The 21803-nt window shown below is 39.7% G+C and overlaps 1 protein-coding gene across 2 annotated transcripts in view; it reads left to right on the top strand.

Annotated features, from left to right (window-relative positions):
* AP3S1 (adaptor related protein complex 3 subunit sigma 1) overlaps positions 1-21803 on the top strand; it is a 188856-nt gene that overhangs the window by 133119 nt on the left and 33934 nt on the right. For both annotated transcript variants that reach the window (XM_030193508.1, XM_030193507.1), the window contains one exon: positions 18429-18536. In XM_030193508.1, the coding sequence (XP_030049368.1) occupies positions 18429-18536 (108 nt within the window). The remainder of the gene's footprint in view (positions 1-18428; positions 18537-21803) is intronic.

A 21803-nucleotide genomic window follows, 5' to 3' on the forward strand; every position in this document is an offset into this window, starting at 1 on the left:
CCTCCATTTATACCAACAAAAACGTGGTGTAAATCCCTGTGCGTAAATTTACATGTACTGGACCATATTCTATAACTACACGTAAATTTTGGAACGCCCCTCCCTCCTTTTCCACCTTCTCTGATGTCACTGATGAGGAAACTGCACATCTTCTTTCCTCGTCCAAACGTACCACCTGCCCCTCTGATCCCATTCCCACTCACCTACTTAACACTATCTCCCCCACTGTCATCCCTTTTATCCGTCATATCCTCAATCTTTCGCTTTCCACTGCGATTGTTCCTGATGCCTTCAAACATGCTGTAGTCACACCGCTCCTTAAAAAACCTTCAGTGGACCCTACCTGCCCCTCTAGCTATCGGCCCATCTCTCTCCTCCCTTTCCTCTCCAAAATACTTGAACATGCTGTTCACTGCCGCTGCCTCGACTTCCTTTCATCTCGAGCTATTCTTGACCCGCTCCAATCTAGCTTTCGCTCTCTTCACTCGACTGAAACGGCACTTGCCAAAGTCGCCAATGACCTGTTACTGGCCAAATCTAAAGGTCTCTACTCTATTCTCATCCTCCTCGACCTATCTGCTGCTTTTGATACTGTTGCTCACACCTTACTCCTTGATACATTATCCTCTCTTGGATTCCGGGGCCCTGTTCTTTCCTGGTTCTCTTCCAATCTCTCCCAACGTACTCTTAGCGTATACTCTGGTGGTTCCTCCTCCACATCTATCCCGCTAACAGTCGGTGTACCCCAAGGATCTGTCCTAGGACCTCTCCTCTTCTCCATCTATACCTCTTCCCTTGGTGCTCTGATCTCATCCCATGGCTTTCAATCCCACCTTTACGCTGATGATACCCAGATCTACCTCTCCACACCAGATATCTCAGCTGAAATCCAGAGCAAAGTATCGATCCAGAGCAAAGTATCGGCCTGCCTGTCTGACATCGCTGCCTGGATGTCTCGCCGCCACCTGAAACTAAACATGACCAAAACCGAGCTTCTCCTCTTTCCCCCTAAACCTGCCTCTCCTCTCCCCCCGTTCTCTATTTCGGTAGATAACACTCTCATCCTCCCTGTCCCACCTGCGCACAACCTTGGAGTCATCTTTGACTCCGCGCTCTCATTCTCTGCTCATATTCAGCAGATTGCCAAAACCTGTCATTTCTTTCTCTATAATGTTAACAAAATTCGCCCTTTCCTCTCCGAGGACGCTACCAAAACCCTTACCCACACCCTTATCACCTCTCGCCTAGACTACTGCAATTTGCTTCTTGCTGGTCTCCCGCTCAGCCATCTATCTCCTCTTCAATCTGTCCAAAACTCTGCTGCACGTCTTATATTCCGCCAGAGTCGCTATACTCACGTTAGCCCTCTCCTCAAGTCGCTTCACTGGCTCCCTATCCGCTTCCGCATACGGTTCAAACTTCTCCTTTTGACCTACAAGTGCATCCACTCCGCAGCTCCTCAGTACCTTTCCACTGTCATCTCTCCCTACACTCCTCCCCGTGAACTCCGTTCGCTGGGTAAATGTCTTCTGTCGTCCCCCTTCTCCCCCACTGCTAACTCCCGGCTCCGTTCCTTCTATCTCGCTGCTCCCTATGCCTGGAATAGACTCCCTGAGCCAGTACGTCAGGCTCAGTCTCTGGCTGTCTTCAAGTCTAGGCTTAAAGCCCACCTCTTTGCTACTGCTTTCGACTCCTAACCATGACTCACTTAGTCAACACCCTCACTTATCCCCCCTACCACTGCAATTTCCCCACCCCTAACTGTCTATTCGTCTGTCCAATTTAGATTGTAAGCTCTGTTGAGCAGGGACTGTCTTTTCATGTTAATTTGTACAGCGCTGCGTAAGTCTAGTAGCGCTATAGAAATGTTTAATAGTAGTAGTAGTATTGTTATAGAATACACTTGGATTTAAGCACGGAACACTAGTTACGATATATAGAATCCATTGTCCAGAGAAAGAAGCATCACTCACAGTGTATCCAAAGTTATGACCACAGGTCTATCTCCCAATGCCCGAAGCATACCAGGAGGAGTTGTTGCCTCTCACACAGAAGAGGGGGGGGGGGGGGAAACCTTGTCGCCATAACCTCCTACCCTGAAAGGCGAAGAAGCCATCTATGGAGCACCCTCTTCAGATAAGTTCTCTCCAGAACCTCCTGGTCCAGGATGCTCTCCAGCTCCATTAATCGATTCGCTTCCAGGTTATGAAGATATAGGCCCAGATAAGGAACTAATCAATGCCCCTTCCAGGCTGTGTCCCATGGAGCCTTTGGGACCACCCATAGTCAGTCCTCTCCATGCAGCTGAACACAAGACTTGAGCTTCACTTGCAGAAGCCAGGAAGGCTTCCTTGACATAGAGGTCTTAGTCTTGAGCAGTGGCGTAGCAAGGGGGGGGGGCGGGAGGGGCGGTCCGCCCCGGGTGTCAGCTCAGGGGGTGGTGCTTCCTGCCAGCTACCCCCCCCTCGGCGAATCGACACCCCCCCCCCCGACCAGCTCCCGCATCCTACCTTTAAAAAGAATATCGGGAGGCAAGGCGCAGCGCCTCGCACCTGCCCTGCACGTAAAAGAAATGTGGACCGTCGGCTCTTCCCTCGCTCTATCTGTCCCACCCTCCACTGACGCAACTTCCTATTTCCGCAAGGGCGGGACAGACAGAGCGAGAGAAGGCCCGACGGTCCACATTTCTTTTACGTGCAGGCGCGAGGTGCTGCGCCTCGCCTCCCAATATTCTTTTTAAAGGTAGGGTGCGGGAGCTGGTCGGGAGGGGGGAGGGGGTGTCATCGTGCTGCACCCGGGGGGGGGGGGGCAGTGCAACGGCGAACCGCCCCGCCCCGGGTGGCAGCCCCCCCTGCTACGCCACTGGTCTTGAGCTTAGCTTTTCATTTCCCCATAGCAGCAGTCTGCAACTCAGAGAACCAGTCAGAGCTCAGCACAGTACACACCTTCCAGGTGTCATCTTGGTCCCAGGCTTCAAATCTTTTATTTAGAAAGAAGTTAAACTTGTTTTTTTGACAGTTTGTAAGAAAGAGCGATATTTATGCTAGCAAAATTACCTGGGACTATGCTGATGTTTCTTTTCAGACTTTTTTTTTAAATTTGTGCTTTTCTTAAATTTTTACTATTATCTGGTGTATACTTATCTGGTGTATACTTATCTACTGAGTATATACATTTCTCTAGTAGCTAATATGTCTGAATTTAGTAACTGTTAATACCAACTTTAGTTATCCAAATCTCTCTTCAATGTCTGAAATATATACAAAATTCCCTTACCACAATACTAACCATGCACTCCTCACATTCACACTAATCTAACAATAAAATAATTTACTAATAATCCCTCTCTCACTAGAATTTCACAATCCAAGCTTTGTAAGTATTTTCCATTTTTCCTTTTAAAGTCCTGTAATACGTTCCATAAATCTTCAATTACAGTAAGTAGCTTCTCTTATCTCCTATTATATAGGGTATTGTGTGCACAAAGATTTAAAACAATGGTCCTCCTGTTGTAGTACAAGTCACTTATAGACAGTGATTCAATGTGTTCATGCAGCTTTCTTGTAAAATCCTTCTGATGAGGCAGCTACATCTTAAAATTACTTCCGCCATCACATGTTCAGGTGAACAATATCGCCTGAATATAATTTTTCTTGTCTTTTTGCTCCCAACGTCCTTGCACTTACTCCTTCAACACCAATTTTCTTGTCATGCAGTCACTCCCTCTTTCGTGAAACCTGACACAGTCACTGTGTTTCGCTAAGTTTCGTCAGGGGTTCAGCTACAAAGTGCAGATAGTCATATTCAGTTCCAGCTTAAAAATAAACCTCATACACCTTAACATTTAAACATACCTGAAGTAATGTTAACTTTTTTTTGAACTGCATAATCTGAGCACACCTCCTTTGAAGCCGGGAGAAAATGGCACCTAACCTGAGATGCTGGTGTGTGTGCATTAACTTTCTCTAATGTTTAGAACAGGTTGCATAAGAATAGCCATATTGGGTCAGACCAGTGGTTCATCTAGCTCAGTATCCTGCTTCCAGCAATGGCCAATTCAGGTCACAACTACCTTACAGAATCCCAAATAGTAGCAAGATTCATGCTACTGATCCCAAGGGACTAGCAGTGGCTTTCCCCATGTCTATCTCAATAGCAGACTGTGAACGTTTCCTCCAGGACCTTGTCCAAACCATTCTTTAAATCTAAATACACTAACCTCTGATACCACATCCACTGGCAACAAGTTCCACAACTTAACTATTCATTGAGTGAAAAAAAATTTCCTCCTGTTCGTTTTACTTGAGTGTCCTCTAGGCTGGTTAATAGAGAATCATCTCGCTTTGAATGTATTTAAAATTTCTACTTTCTGGATCACAGGACTGTCATACTGTTCGACTCTAGTGCCTATCCTTTAAGGAACCCCCTTGGTTGCAATTGGCTCTTTTAAGTACTTGGGGGTGGTGATTGACTACCAGCTTTTCTTTCTCAACAAATTCCTGCAGTCACTAAAAAAAAAAAAAATGTTCATGTTGTGTCAGATACATACTTTAAAAGGATTCTTGGAAGACAACGTACATGTTTTATTTATGTCTAGGTTAGGCTTATTGCAACATTGGATGCACAGGTCTTTCTAACATGTCTCAGAAATGTCTTTAGATGCTATAGAACACTGCTGTTCGTCTTTTGGATAATGCTCAGCATAAAGATCGTTTCTCTCCTTTTGTTCATTTTCATTGGCTCCCAATTAAATACGTCATTGATTTTAAGATATTGTTTCTTGCTCACATGGTCTACTATGAACATGTTCCTATTTATCTTGCAGCCTTGGCTTCCCCTTATGTTCCTAATAGATCTCTTCGTTCCCTTGCCGACTTTTGGATGGTTATCCCACACCCCTCCAAGGCTTGCTGGGTGTCTACTGTGGCTTCTGCTTTTGTTTTAGGGTTTTTTTTGTTTCTTTTCTTTGTTGTTGGGGTTTTTGTTTTTTTTAATATTCAGCCCCTTGTCTTTGTAATCAACTATCTCTCACCCTTAGAGCTGTAAAAAATGTGAAAAGGTTTAAAGCAAATTTAAAGGCTCACTGTTTTTGAATTGCCTTTGACTAGTCTTGGGCTGATTGGAACTCACTCTCATTGATTTTTGGAGTTATTTTTTCTTTTTTTCCTTTTATTGGTGTTAATTTTATTGTATACTGCTGTGATACTTCTGGCAAAGTGGTATAGCAAATCTTGAATAAACTAAACTATGCAGAACCCCTTTCCCCACTCTCTGCTATGGTGTAATCTCTATTAGGACTTATTGTAACATCAATACAGCATATAACCCGTGTTGTTTTGTTAACAGCTTTCTCCCTATATCCCTCCCCCTACTGTTTTATAGCTTCTTAGTATTGAGAAGTAAACTATGAAGCCTCATTATTGGTCAGTTGAGGAATGATTCCCATATCCCATCTTCCCCCTCCCCCACCCCCCAAAGCCCTGTCCACAGACAGCTTCTCCATTTGCAATAAATTATGCATTTATTTCTCCATAACATCTGGTGTGTCTTTATTTTTTTTATCCAATATATCTAAATGCATTTTTTCACTATTTCTGCAACATATTAAAGGGGGAGGAATCAGTCTGTAGCTCAAAATGGAGTGAAACTATGCGCTAATGGAGTTACTAATACATACAAAGTGACTTCATTAATGTCAGATAAATAGATGTTTGCTTTATAAAACTTGGATCTTCTGGAGTCAAGGGTCTTTGCTCGCAGTGTCTTCCCTCTTAAATCTGAAGCTGTAAAACGTTAACTGGATTGTTGTCTTCAGGAATGTTTAAAACTGATGGGCAGCTATTAGCAAGATAAATCTGACTCATCCATCAGTATTAATTTTGAGACATTCCTATGTGTGTTTCCTCTCCAGGCTGGTTTTTGAAGCATCTTCCTAAAGATTGAACTTTAGCACCATTTAGATTGACTGTCTTAAACTCTAGACTACCTTCCACTGATACTAATTGCTTTCTTTCCCATTTGTTCACTTAATAGTAAGGGAACTGCAATAATATGTGACTCTTGAAAAGAGAGCAAAAAAGAATGAAATATACATTTCATCCACGTAACAGATAAATTCACCCTGTTTCTTCACCCTGCTAAATATAGGAATGTAGAACTTGGACATCAAACTGCAGTCCTGGAGGGGCTGCAAACCATTCAGGCTCTCAGGATATCTAAATGAATATGCATGAGATGTGGCATGTGCATTGCATATAGATAATATTGCGTGAATATTGTTGGTATTATGGGAAGGGATTTTTATGTACATTTGTGATATTGAATAAAGAAATTTTGACAAAGTTGTTATGTTACTAAATTGAAGGATATCAATTGTAACTAGAGATAGACAATTGTATATGAATATTCATTAGGGATATCCTGAAAATCAGACTGGTTTGCAGTCCTCCAGGATTTGACACCCCTGATGTAGAAGCAGCAGTTTGATGAAAATTTCAAGGCCCAAGGTGCTCTGTGGATCCTAACACTTTCTTTTAAATATATAGATCAGTTCCAAGCTAAGGTAACATTTTGCCTACTCTTTTGGTTCAGTTTTACTGAATAAAATTCAGTTTTACTGAATAACCAAGCAAACAGTACTCTGGAGGCTAATCACCCTTTACAAGTTGCTTTAATGCCACAGAATGTTAGTGCCTAATAAACTATAATAAAGCTCTGATTACATATCAAAACTTAATTCCTATCCATTTTAGAAGCAGGATTCATGTCACTTATCTGCAGATAGAACTCCAGATGAATGATTTTGCTTTCTAAAATGAACAAGTTAAAAAAAAAATGAATAGTTAGTAATATTGTATTTTTCTTTTTATTCTCCCTAGTCTTTTTTTTCAACAGCAGGAGTACAGTATAGTTAATTTTTACTCAGTTGCAAAACATTGCTTATTTCCTCCTTTACCACTGTTTTAACTAGAAAAGGATCACTATGAAGTGAATACAGTTTGAGTCAATATTGTATGTTCACATTACTTGCTGTATTTCAATTATTTTTACTGATTGAGCCTTGCATTTATTTGACAGAATGTCCCATAACAGGGAATAAGAAACTACCTCATCTTTCCCTCCATTTTAAATACTAGTGTACATTTCACCTAGATCAAGAAATCTGGCAAAGAAAATCTTATTGGGTATTTCTCATGCCAAGTTATTTTGTAAATTTCAGTTTGCATTTCAAGTTTTACAAGTTTGTTAAAACATTCAATATAGCATGCGGTCATTAATAGGATTGATGCTGTATTTAGTCTCTATTTTTGGACTGTTTTGTCTTGTGTTCTGTTCCGTATGATCCCCTGTTTTCTGTACCCATAAGAATAATAACTTATGCTTAATATATCTTGCTGTTAATCATGGCACAGATTTAAACTGGTGCCACTTGGAATCTGAGGCTTTGCTCCTTCAGGAGGAGCAATCTCTCTCCTTAGGTTTGCAGCTCAGCCAGACCTTTGCTGTTAATGTTCTTCTCCTATTGGCTGAGATATTTCTTCTCTGCCTCTGGGTTTGCTTTCTTCTGGGTCATTGCATTACATTGCTTGCATGTCACTGTTTTTCATGTCATGACCTGCCTGTTTCTGCTCTTGCACGTTTACAGTGTAGTAGTAGTACTTTTGTATTTCTGTTTCCTTATTGACTGCTATGGGCTATTAAGGTATAGTGAGAATTAAACTAGCATTTGCACTGTTCTGTAGATTTTGTTTTCTTGTTGCAGGGGTTGGTGAGCTTCCACAGTAGGAAGCCCCCCCACCAGATAGGATTCCATGGGACATCTGCAAATCCTATAGGTAGTACCATTAGTTGGGACATTTTATAAAAGGAAAGATAGGACAACCTATCCAGGTCAATCAGAAATTTCACATTTCCTCAAATGTAATGCTATGTTAAGGATTTGCATCCCGCTATATCCCTACATACCAGGTTCAGAGTGGGTCACAATATATAACAATAAATACATCCTTTCAACTACAATCCTATCATAAAGTTAATTTGTTTAACTTAAATCAGTCTTCAGTTTTTTCCTAAAATTTGTATAAGTCAAACGTATATCTAGTGGTAATGAATTCCAGACCTTTCTCACACAATAACAAAAAGTTTTCTCATGTGTTGACTTAGATTTCATGTCTTTTATTGACAGATAAGACAAGCAAAAGTGATCATAGTTACAGCTACTGGTAAAACCACATAATAGCTGGAATAAAACTGGGAAAACTCTCAGGTACTTCTCCTCCATACAAAGTTTTAAAGAACAAACAACCCATTAAACTTAACACATATATCAACGAAAAGCCAGTGTAAATCCACAAACAAAGGAGTCACACGATCATATCTAGATTTGTTGTATATCAATCTTGCAGGTCTATTTTGCAGTATGAGTTTCCTCATATGTTTCACTGAAATTCCAGAATAAAGGGAATTACAGTAGTCTGAGACATAACAGATTAAACAGGCACTCTAGGGTGGTGTTGGAAGAAATACAGACGAACTAGTCGCAATTGACTTAGTTTATAAAACAATCTTGTAAATATAACATTAGTCTATTCCTCCATACAAAATGAAAAATCAAATAAGAACCCCAGCACCTTAGAAATGTTATCTATTTTAAAATGTATTCGATTCAGTGTCTGAACTAATGTAGGAATAGACTCCTCATGCGAGCCAAACCATAAAAATTTGTTTGTTTTTTCCCCCACTGATGGCATAGGTCACATGAACTTGTCAATGTGTAAATTGTGCACCAGCATAATTACATTGAAAGGGGGGCAGATGTGTTGTCATACCTGTAGCATTACTGGTCAGGGCATGTAGGCAAAGATGTGTCCAAAAACTGGGTAAAGGCAAATATGTACTGTACCAGAAAAGAATGTAACTTGCATTGAGCTATTGATGAAAAGGTGTGAACTAAATATAAATAAATATTGGGTTAGAATTTTATTTTCAGACATACCCCATAGCCTTATCCATTCTGAATGTTTCCACAACCTTTTACCTCTGTCCGTGACATCTACTTAAATGTGTTTCAGAATAAGCCTAATTTTCTATCCTGATTTAGGGGCTGAAAGGAAGTCTTTTCTTATAGCTATTCTATGCAAGATTTGCTCATGGCTTCATTTGTATGACTCCCCCCCCCCCCCCCCCCCCCCCATCTATTCATACAGCATCAGTAAACAGTACTTCTGGAGTACAGTACTGTGTAAGAATCGGTCTGAAAGGTGACTGAGAGTGAAGTCTGAACTTTTTATTACACAAAGACTTGAACTCTGGCAGACTCGCTTGCTTGTTTTGAGTTGCAGCTGTAGCAGTATGACTACACAAACATGATAAAGTATGCTTTGATGTCCATTTCTTTTTGCATAACATGTATTGTTTATGCACAGTAGGTATAATGAAAGTGATTATTTTTACACTTTATCAAGTGTTTCTAAAACTTATTGCTTTTGTGCATAAAGAGGAAAGCTGTCTTCGGGCATTAATAAAGTGCTATCACAAGCACTTTTACAACCCAATAAGAGGTAGACAAAGATGTATAAACAACTATGCCAATTATACTACTACTATTTATCAAGCTTTGTACTAGTATAGACACCACTGAAAAATATCTTGAATATAACATCTCACTACTTTCTCGCAATGTTCTCAATAATTATTGAGGTGAAGAAGGACCTCGGAAATTAAGCCTTCTCAAATACTATAGTTGACGGCTACTTCCTTTTCATTCATTGGTCCAAAAAAACTCCTGTTCCTTAGCGTCCCGGCCCAGAATGAGTCTGATAATCTGTGCCAGTCCGGCGGGACTAAAGGAAAGCAAATTAGCAGGTAAGAACTAATTTCTCCTTATTTGTACACATTACCTAAACTTCTCAAATATATAAGCTGCCAAAAAGGTCTAGGCCCAAGTCTGAGTCTGCTGTCTGACATTGCTGCTTGGATGTCTCACTGCCATCTGAAACTGAACATGGCCAACTCTGAACTAGTCGCAATTGACTTAGTTTATAAAACAATCTTGTAAATATAACATTAGTCTATTCCTCCATACAAAATGAAAAATCAAATAAGAACCCCAGCACCTTAGAAATGTTATCTATTTTAAAATGTATTCGATTCAGTGTCTGAACTAATGTAGGAATAGACTCCTCATGCGAGCCAAACCATAAAAATTTGTTTGTTTTTTCCCCCACTGATGGCATAGGTCACATGAACTCTGAACTCCTTATTTTTCCTCCTAAACCCACCTCTCCTCTTCTCCCATTCTTTTTTTCCGTGGATAAGTCATCTTCCTGTATCTTCAGCTCATAAACTTGAGGCTATTTTTTATTCCTCTCTCTTTCTCTGCACATATCCAATAGATTGCTAAAACCTGTCGTTTCTCTATAACATCACATGATTCATCACTTCCTTTCTGAGCACACTATCGAAACCCTTATTCATACTCATCATCTCATCCTTAGAATAGTGCAACTTGCTTCGCACAGGTCTCCCACTAAACCATCTCTCTCCCCTTTAATCTGTTCAGAATTCTGCTGCATGACTTACACATACCTAAATTAATTCTGCAGCTCCTCAGTATCTCTCCTCTTCCCTCTCCCCTACATCCCTTCCTAGAAATGCTGTTCATCTGAGAAGTCACTCTTATTGCCAACTCCAGACTCCATTTATTTTATCTTGCTGTGCTCTGTGCTGGAATAGACTTCCTGAGCGGTGCATCTTACTCTTTCTCTGGCCCTATTCAAATCTAGGCTAAAAGCTCACCTTTTTGAGGGTTCTTTTAACTCTTACCCCCTACTCTATTCTGCGATTTCTATTCCACTTTTAACTTGCGATTCAAAGCAAATCACAGAGCAAAGAGATATCCCAACTAGATAGAATTACATTAAAATCAATAATCTAATCTTAATAAAAATATCCTGTCATTTTTATAAAAAATATAACATTAAGAGAAAAATAAGTTTGTAAGACCTTTCAAAAATAATCATTAGGAGTAGTTAAGCAAACTGTTGTAGGTAGACTATTGAGATAATATTTAACCAGCTCTCTGACATCATGTGCAACTTTCTTTAAATCAATTTACTTCTAACTCTTCCTACTTTCTTATCTACTATAATAAAACTCACCCTCAAAGTTCTGAAGACAACGTTCTGAAGTCACTCAGTCACTCACTGAAGGGTTCATGGATTCATGGTGGTGAAGCCATAACACTGACCATGTCTCTGCCCCGCCCTCGCATGACGGACCAATCAGAATAAACACCCTCAACATTCTGAAACACAAAGGACCATCACAACACTGTTCCCAGGCAACACTAAGCAACGTAAGACGGACCAATCAGAGGAAACTACGTGACAATAAGGGAGGAGCATTCCCCAGCAGAATGGCTCATTATCTGTGCAGCACGGAGAGCACAGAAACACCGCTGGAACGAGAGAAGAATATTCCTGCTGTGGGTATATGCAAAAATAGACCGGGGTGGGGGGGGGAAATTTTTAAATGCCTAATGCCAGTACTGAAGAGTGCCAGAGGGCCTATAGCACAGACTATATTTGGGATCGCTTGACATGGAGTCAGAGGAGCCGGAAAACAACGTACCCGTCACCATCTGGGACGTGGGCGAACAGGACAAGCTGCGGCCCAGCTAGAAGGATTACCCGCGACCCAGCCAGCAGCAAACAGCGACCAAGGAAGGGGGAGGAGTACTCCTTCCCTGCCTAAGAATCGCTGGAGACTGGCTGCCAAACTAACGAAACAACCGCACACCGACGCACCACCGCCATCATTCGAAAGGCATCCACTCTTTCTTCAACAGAAATGCAAACTAATAATACAAAACAAACAAAGAATACATGGTTTCTCAGGCGGCTGCAGGTAACTCCCCACCCCCTTCCTCTTCCCCTTTTGCCGAAGCGGCCAAGGATGTGCCCAACCATCCCCAGCCTCAGGCAAGCTGTCTCCCACCTCGGGGATTCCCCGAGCACCCAGAAAAAGACGCCGCTGATTCCTGCAGCGCATACATTTTCCAGCATTCCCCTGCAGCCGGCCTGAAATGGACCAAACATACCGGATCACCCCCCGACGGCCCGAGACCGTGCTCTTCTCCCTTCCGCCAACTTAAAACAACCATCCCTGTCCTCAGGCAAGCCGTCACCCACCTCCAGGATGCCCAGAACCCCAGCCCAATGGAAAAAGATGGCGCTGCTTCCAACAGCACATTTCTCTTCCAACATTCCCCTACAGCAGCCCTGAAAGAGCAAAAAAATACTGACAAAGAACGTGCTCCTCTACCTTCCACCCATCTAAAACAACACTGCTGCCTCAGCACAACACAAAAAAAAAACATGGGAAAAAAAAAACTCAACAAAGGCTGACCCCCCTACAACCACATTTACATTTCACCAACAGAAAGACCCCCCTCCACAAACCTCCTTGACAGACAAAACCACACACACACAATACAACAGAAACACACCCTCAAAGCCACACACCAATCCAACCCACTTTGTCAGCACAGCACAGCACATCCCCCAACCCCCAAGCAAAAAACAAAACAAAAAAAGACACACATCAACAACCTGCACACACACCGCACCCTCACACACACACACACAAAATAACTCTGTGACACATACACACACACACACAAAAAAAACCACATGCTAGCGCCCGTTTCATTGGTTTCGGAAACGGGCCTTTTTTACTAGTCTACTTATATGTTACTTCTTTGCTTTACCCTTCACTATCAATTATAATGCTGTATTACATATTGTGTTGACATTGTAAGTAGAATACCATGCCATACTTTGTGTTGTTTTTGAATATTTTTATTGCTGTAATTGCCTATTGCTTATGTTTGATCTATTCTTACTGTACACAGCCTTGAGTGAATTCTTTCAAAAAGGCGGTAAATAAATCCTAATAAATAAATTAAATATTCCATATTTTTGTTCCTTGGAAGGCAAAAGAATGTTCCCAAACAAACTTCAATTGCATGATTTTTACAGAAGAGACAAAACCTGCCTGATCCAAAGATCAATCTAGCAGCCTTATTCTGCAGAAGTTGGAGTCGCCACATTTGTTGTTTATTTATGTCGCAATATAAAGAATTACAGTAATCTAATAATGGAAGCAAAATTGTCTGTGCTATTGTTCGAAATCCACCAGGGCTTGAGGATGCCCTAATAGCTCTCAATTTCCTTAGATGAAAAAAGAATTTCCTTACTGAAGCATTAATCTGGTATTCATAAGATAGCCTAGAATCTAAAATTATACGAAGTACTTTTGATTTATTATCCAATTTTAAAGAAGTACCTGAGGAAAGATTCTTTATTTCAAAAGAGAGCACCTGCTGGTTGCCAAACCATTGTAACTTTGTTTTCTGCTTATTCAGTTTAAGAAAGTTAGCTGAAGCCGTGACTTATACTATTTTTATATAATGCCTTAGTAATTAAAAGAATCTCGAACAGGGCACAAAAATGTCATCCGCATACGATAATGAAAAAATGTTTAAAAACTATAAGGGGGTCTTTTACTAAAGCTTAGCTCGAGCTGTCTGTAGCAGGACCCATTTTATTCCCATGGGCTCTTCTGCAGATAACGAGCTAAGCTTTAGTAAAAGGCCCCCTAAATAACCTCCTAAATAAATGGCTCATGTAAACGACAATGGGGGAGGGGGCTCTGAGGGACACGGCAGTTCAGCTTCTAAGCCTTTGATGCTACACCATTGTTGAAAATGCTATATTGTCTATTTCCCAGGAAGGATGAAAACATTTAAGGACAGATTCCCCAATACCCATTTTACTCAATCTAAGAAGCAACAAATCATGATCCACGGCATCAAATGCTGCGGAAATATCAAATTGCAATAGGACAGCTTCCTTACCCAAGGCTATGTATCTTTTTTTTTTTTTCCTGTTATAAGCATGGTCTCTGTGCTGTGCATTGAGTGCTGTGAGGAATGTAAATACATAGATTCTTCTTCAAAAAAAGAGAATTGATAGTTCACCATAAACTCAGAGTTTCGCTATCCAAGGAATACTCTCCACTGGTCTAAAATTTTCAGCTTCAGTGAGATGTCCTTCTATATTTTTAGAAATTTTTAGAAATGGGAGTAAGTGCAATCGAAGCAATTAAATTAAACACCCTCCATCAACACATTGTTTATAAATGCAGTAAGTCATAGTAAGGTTTGAGAAGAAATTGCCTTTAAATAAAAAGATGGACAAATATCCAAAGGATTTCCTTTCTTGGCCACCTTTCCCAGAATTTTTCCTATCATCATAGTAGAAGAAACAGGAAAATTCATTCCATAATCTGTCTGCTGGTATACCAACTATCTGGTTAACCTGTCGTTCAAACAGGGCTAAATCAGCATCAACATTATTTAATACAAATAACTGTCTAATATTAACCTTAGATTGAAAAAAATGAGCAAGTTGATCTGCAGAAGGCTGAAATATTTCAGAAATATTCCTGGATCTATCAGTACAAGTTATTTCAATATAAAGTTTGAACAGTGTTTTGGAAGCATTTTCAGAATCATGTATCTTTTTATTATAGAATTGAACTTTTGCTTCCTTCATTGCCTTTTGTAACCCCGAATACTATTCCTCCAAGACTGATACAGACTATACTCTAGTTTTTCTTTTCTCCATTGTCATTCTATCACTCTGCATTTTGTTTTCAAATACTTCAAAATTTCAGTGTACCAGGGATTATCAGATTTTTTTATTCTTTAATTTTCTATGTAAAGGTGCTAACCTATCTAGTACTCCAGAAATAGCAGTATTCCATACTTTAATCATCACTTGAGCATTTGAAGGAGTAGATTCTAACTGTATTAAGACCCCAACCTAAAAAAAAATCTTTAACTGGAAAACTATGAGACATAATTTCTTTTTTTATTTTTTTAGCCATTCTTAATTACCAGATTTTCAGGAATTCTTAGATAGAAAGTAGAGAGATAATGATCAGTCCATATAACAGGTTCCCAAAATATATTTCTTACCAATGATTCTAGACCATTATCTTTATAGTAAGCTATAAAATCCAGCATATTACCTCTATTGTGTGCTATATTTATAGGACAGAGCTGCAAGCTTAGTGACAACAGGATTTTTAGACAATGGAAGGCTCATAGGAAGTCATCCCATTCCCTTTAGCATTTTTATTGCCCTTCTTTTATCTTTTATAATTCTGCTATATCTTTTTGAGAGGTGGGGACCAGAGTTGCGCACAATATTTGTGGTGTGGTTGCACCATGGAGCGATACAAAGGCATTATAATAATCTTTAAAGTAACAAACCATCTGGTCTGTTTCATGTTCCAGATAAAGATTTATATCTCCTAGTAGAACCAGTTTATCAATAGTACAGAGTAATGACTAATAATAACTTCAGTAATTGTCTTATAAACTGGGGGTTTCTTTTACAAAGCCGCACTAGCGATTCCTATGTGGCAAATGAGAGTAAGTTCATAGGAATTGAATGGGCTTCCTCTCATTTGCCACATCGAGAATCGGTAGCACGGCTTTGTAAAAAAAAAAAAAAAAAGCCCTAAATTCCAGCAAAACAGGTGGTCTATAAAATAACAGAAATCCAATAGTGTTCTTACTACCATTGTCTAAAAATTGGCAAACCATTTATTCTAGCATCTCTTCTACTGATTTTTCTATAAGTTTAAAATTATAAAAATTCTTATATAACAGCACTAAACTTCCTCCAGTCTATTAACAATGAATGAGTCTATAACCGGATGGACAAAAACATAGATTCAAAGGAGAGTTCAGGGAGCCATGTTTCAGTAATAAAGATTGTAAATAATAATAATTTTTAAAAATCCATTTGTGCTCACATTGTAGTAAAACTTTTCCCCTATCCCCACCCTGCTTAATCTTTGGTATCATGTCAAGAACACAGCATCATAAATATATAAACTCATGTTGAAATGTCAAACAGTGAGGTACCAGAGATTCTTCCAACTCTGTTAAACTGTAGCAATGTTCAGCCAAACATGTCTTAAAAGTTCTAATGGTCTTTCAACGTAATTAATTTTTTTACATGCAGTATTTTGCAGGCTCCAGCCTAAACCTAAGTTAATTTAGTTTCAGCTTTAATCTTCGTCAATTTCAGTTTCAGTAACCCATTCATCTTTTCCACCTGGCCAGAACTGAGGGTGGTATGGGGCATTAAATATTTGTTGTATCCCTATTCTCTTACACGCCAGTTTCAGCCCTTTTCCTGTAAAGTGGCTGCCTTGGTCAGAAGAGCACACTTAATTCACTCCCCAAACAGGTATGAAATGTATTAACAGCTTTTTTTGCCACAGTCTCTGCGTTTGTGGATTTACGTGGATATGCCTCTACCCACCTAGGAAGCATGCACACTACTAGGTAGTGCTCTAATCACTGTTCCTTTGGCACGTATATGACGTCCATTTGGAATTCCAGGAATGGTCCCTTAGGCTTGGCTATATGCCTTGGTGCTGCTTTACAGGCTTTACCAGGATTGTGCTGTTGAAAAATGAGACAAGTACAAATAATGTTATCTGCATAAAAATAAAAGTGTGGATTATACCATAATTCATTGAACAATGTTATCATAGCCCCTTTTCCCTCATGAGACTTTTCATGACAGATCCCTGCTAAATGAGATAGCAGTGCTTTTCTCTGTCCCTGGTGTGCTCACAGTCTAAGGTGTGTTTTATATCTGGGGCACTGGAGGGTTAAGTGACTTGCCCAGGGTCATAAGGAGCTGCAGTGGGAATTGATACCAGTTCCCCAGGATCTCAGCTCACCTCACTAACCATTAGGCTACTCCTCCACTCTATCATAAACATTGAAATATTCATTGTTTTCTTTTTAGTTCCTAAGTTTCACTCATTGGGGGTAATTCTCTATAAATCACCTGAAGTTAGGCACCAGGATGGTGTGCACTAAGTGCAAATTCTATAACAGCAGTTGCCTAGTGTAAGTTCGTATTTACGCACCTAACTTGAGGCACTAGCTCTGTGGCTGGAGTAATTGTTCGCACCTAAATGTAGGCAGTTAGGTGTATAAATGCTAGTATTCTATAACCTGCACACATAACTTTTTGTTGTTCTCCTGATCTGTGCCCCTCCCAATCCACACCCATTTGAAGTTGCATACGTAACTGCTAATTGGTGCCATTTATTGCTGAATAAAGCTAATTATAGCCTATCACTCGTTAACACCACTTGGCTCATTATTAAAATAATGTATGCAGCCAACCTTATTCTGTACATTGCGTGTGCAAATTTGTGCATGCAACATCCTAGAATTGGTTATGTGATAATCCCCCTAAGTCCTTAGTTCCAGGCAGTAAACAATGAATCCAGGAAAATTAGGAACAGCCTGAGTCCTGCAAGGCACTATGGTACTTTTGACTACCCAAATAGCATTTAACATTAAAGTTAGTTACACACATTCCCCCAGATTCTATATAGTGCACCGAGGGATCCGCACCAAAATCCCAAGCGTTTTCTGTAACAACGTTCGTAACTTAATTGGCTTAACAAGCCAATCAGCATTGTTAACAGCACTTAAGCAATAATGAGCATTAATTGGCAATAATTAGAATTTACACACACAACATCCTAAGCATATTCTGTAACACACTGTGCCTAAATTTTAATGTGTGCAGACAAAAAGGGGCATGGTTATAGGCGGGAAAATGGGTGCTTTGTGGTTGTAAATGGAGGCATGCCGTTTTAGGCGCTAGGATATCAACTAAGCATATTCTATATACCACGCCTAAATCTAGGCACTGCTTATAGAATATGCTTCAGTGGAAATGTTTTCCGCATGGATTTTCTAGGTGACATATAGAGAATCTGGCCCACTGGATCAGTTCTTTAAGTAGGTGTCTCTTTTTAGGAGCCCCAGTGCTGGATGGTGAGAGCCTATTCTGTTACTGCATCTGGGCACCCAGATTCTGTTAGAGAATACACTTTGACATACTATCAAAGAACTTATACAGTAAAAATAATATAATAAATAGTGATAGCAAGTGTTCATAAATAAATCAGTGCCTCAAAGTGATAAAGAAACCACATACAGGCACCCTTATCTCAAACATCACACTATAAGCAATGTCCATGCAATCAAAGCACTTAGCTTGCATTAGATGTATTAGAGCATATGCGAGAAGAGAGGGTGTCCGATGAAATAAAACTGTCCCAACTAGGATCCAAGTTTCGCCGTAAATAAAAGGCTTCTTCAGGGGGTCTTGAAAAACAAGCTAGATACCACCCGACTCCATCTTTGGAGTCGGGTGGTGTTATCTAGCCCGTTTTTAACATTGTATGACTTGAGTGTGTGTTTCTTTTGTAATACCTTTACTAAATTTTCCACTTTGGGCCTCCTCCTTTCTTAGGTTCACAATATTCTGGCTGAAATGGTAATGGGCGGGATGGTTTTGGAGACCAACATGAACGAAATAGTCACTCAGGTTGATGCTCAGAATAAACTGGAGAAGTCTGAGGTAAGTGAACATTCTCTACAGTAGACCAGATCCTCTGTGGACATATTTATGAAATTTGCATGATCTGCAAGCTCCAGTGTTCTGTTCCTGTAAAGCCACATTGAAGACTACCAGTTTGTTTGTTTTGCAAAAGATGCTTTGTAAACCTAATATGCAGTATGCTGAATTGGTGCCTCTTTTCTTTCACGTTCGTTGGTAAATACAGCACCTTTTATGCCATTTGCTAGTGCTATTGCACTAATCTACCTCTAAACTACTTCTAAACATAACCCAGTCTCTCTTTCATCTGTTTGCAGATAGATCTCAAGGTGGCATATTTTCATATAAGAATAAATTGCAGTAACGAATAGCTCGTCAGACACATAAAAACAAATCTGGCTTTTTGGGTGGTTTAAAGTTAGCAATTTTTACTCTCTGCTACAAGTTGTAAAGTGTGTTGATTAAAGCAAATATGTCATTGGGGTGGGGGGGGGGGAGACACCAACAACCTTCATGCAAATATTAATGATAAGGTTATTGTGCTAGCTATTTTTTTAAATTTCATTTGAATGTCTAGTTTGCAGGAATTGATTGTGTTAGAATTAGCCCCAACGGGGAAACCTGGAGCTTCTGCAGCTCACATGACGCACAGTAAAAATGACCTTCCAGAGCACCATCTCCAGCAGCTTTGGAAGCTTTGATCAGTGCAAATTATTGGAACCTTCTACTGAGTTCAGTGCCTCTCCAGTTTTCTCTATACCTCCCAAAGATCTGTTTCATGTCCTATATAGATGTCAAAGATCTTCCTTCCCATTCATGCTGTTGTGGCACCCAGTGCATGCTCTTCAGCTTAGAAATTGCAAAGTGCAGTAACCCTGTAGACTTCCACTTAAATGTAATGTAAGGATGATTGTTTGAGACCAGAGTTTAATTTCTCTGGAGCTGTGTAGTCTTTATCTTTGTAGTTTTGAAGTATTTATCAAGGGCTGGTCTGGTAACTCAGTGAAAGTGTTGCTTGCTGCCGTGCATAAACTTTGATTAGATTTGTAAGCCTGGATTATACTCTCCATGTCACCTGGGACTGGGGTCCTATAGAGGCAGTATTCACAGCAAACACATTGGCAACATGTAGTAGTTGGGGTATATTTGTGTACCAGATTCCAGAAGGAGATGCAGTCTGTGGTCTTAAAAGAAAGCCACTGGGATGGCTAGTTTAGAGATATAAAATGGATGCAAGGGTAGCCCTAAGTAGCTGTAAACAGTAGCTGGCTTAGCGACCCAATGGAGGCCGAAGGAATCAAGAGGAAACTGTCACCTGTTTAGCATGCTTTTTTCTGCTCACTAATACTAATATATCTTTTTATATTCTCCAAAAGCCTGAGCAGTTCTATGTGAGTAGAATTCTTAAAAAGCCAGACATTTCTGGTAAAATGCACTGAAATCCAAATCCAAAAAGTACACCTAATAATACAATAAAATAAAATGTCCTTGAATGCATCTTTCCTGTTTTTTAATGGCGTTCTTTTCTGAAGTTTTATTTTAAAATTATTTTTGTAAACCACTTTGGTGTTTGGAAAGGTGGTATATCAAATATTTTAAACTATTAATATCCAGTCAAAAACTTTCTAAATAAGAAAAGTTTTAAATGTTTTCTGAATAAAGAGTAACTTCGTACCTGATGAAGATAAGATGGTAATGAATTCCAAGATTTGGCCATTTGATATGTTAATCCTAATTCATACAGCTCCTTGAAATGGATCCCTTTAACTGAGAAAAATATAGATATCGATATCACCTTAAGCAACTGTGCCTACTAGAAGAGAATGATGATAGTACAAGTGTGACTTATAAGAAGGAGAAACACAATTCAGAATATTAAAACCCATTGTGGAGGTTTTAAAATTAAACCTTGCTTCCAATGGAAGCTAATGTAATTCAGTTAATAAAGGGGGTTACTCTGTCATACTTATGTACAGAACACAACAATCTAATGGTTGTATTGTGTGAAGCTTGTAAGTTATGTTGAATACTACTGACATGCAATATTTCTGCCTTCCTGAATTTTGCATTACCAGTTTGCTCACTATTAAGATAATTGTTGTGGGATCAGCTAGATGATGTGCATTTCAGTTGGAAAACGTTCACTAAATAATGCAAGATACGTGACAGGCAGTTCTTTTTTTTATTTTATTTTTGAGCATCTGTACTAAACCCACTGTAGTTGTGATACAGCAGGACACACAACGTTTTAGCTGGTGGTAGTTACTGCTGAGTTTAGCAAAACCTATAGTGTTAGTATAACCTAGCTAGAGAATTAGAGGTTTTTGCTTATAATTTAGTTTTCCATTCTAAATAATACAGCAGTTGCATGATGAAGTACTGTTCCTTTGATCATTCTTGTCAAGATGAATTTTCCTGGGGACAAAATTTTCAAAAATGTCAGCCATCACACTATTTTACTGAGGTTCATTAATGTTTCAAGTTCTCAGTTAAGCTGTTAACAGGAAGATAAAAAAATGGCTCATGAAGTGCACCTGGTCATTGCACATTGCCTGGTAAAGCTTTCCTTGTCATTGATGATGACATATAATGATGTCAGATCCGAAGTGGTGGTGTGCATCTGAAATATATTTCCATATCATGCCCCCTGCTTTTAATGAATTCTTCCCCTTGTTCCAGCCACACTTATATATACATTATCAAATTGCAGTTCTTTATCATTTCTACATCCATGTTCTAAAATTTCATACCAATGGGTTGCACCATATAGCTGATAAAAATATTTAGATCTCAATTCTGTGTATGTGGTCAATGAAGCTGGTGAAGTATTTTTAATTCTTGGATTGCAGCTCAATCCGACTGTTTTCACGCTACCACTCTCTCCATAGTTTGACCTTGTGTCTCCTAAAGCTTTCCTGTGTTTTGGTGACCTGCCCTTAGGGGCTGATGTAGATTTTCCACGCTAGTTTCAAAATTCTCTTCTGATTCACAAGGTGTTTATCTTAATCCTGATGACGCAGCAATGCGAAACATGGTCCTTTGTTGAGTGAAGAAACAAGCAGAGGATAGTTCTCAGCTTTGTGCTGTGTGAAGCTGCCAGCAGAGTGAAGCAGAGTTAATCATCTTGACAAATGGACACTTTTTTTATCTGTGGTGTGGAGATTTGAACTTGGGGCTTGCTCCAAGGGTCTACTTAAACTTACTCAGTTGTGCATGCGCTGGGCTTTGTTTGGAGTGGAGTGATTTAACTTCATTAGTAAGAAAAGAATTATTGAAGAAGAGGTTTTG

Source organism: Microcaecilia unicolor, chromosome 2, assembly GCF_901765095.1.
Source record: "Microcaecilia unicolor chromosome 2, aMicUni1.1, whole genome shotgun sequence".
NCBI lineage: Eukaryota > Metazoa > Chordata > Amphibia > Gymnophiona > Siphonopidae > Microcaecilia > Microcaecilia unicolor.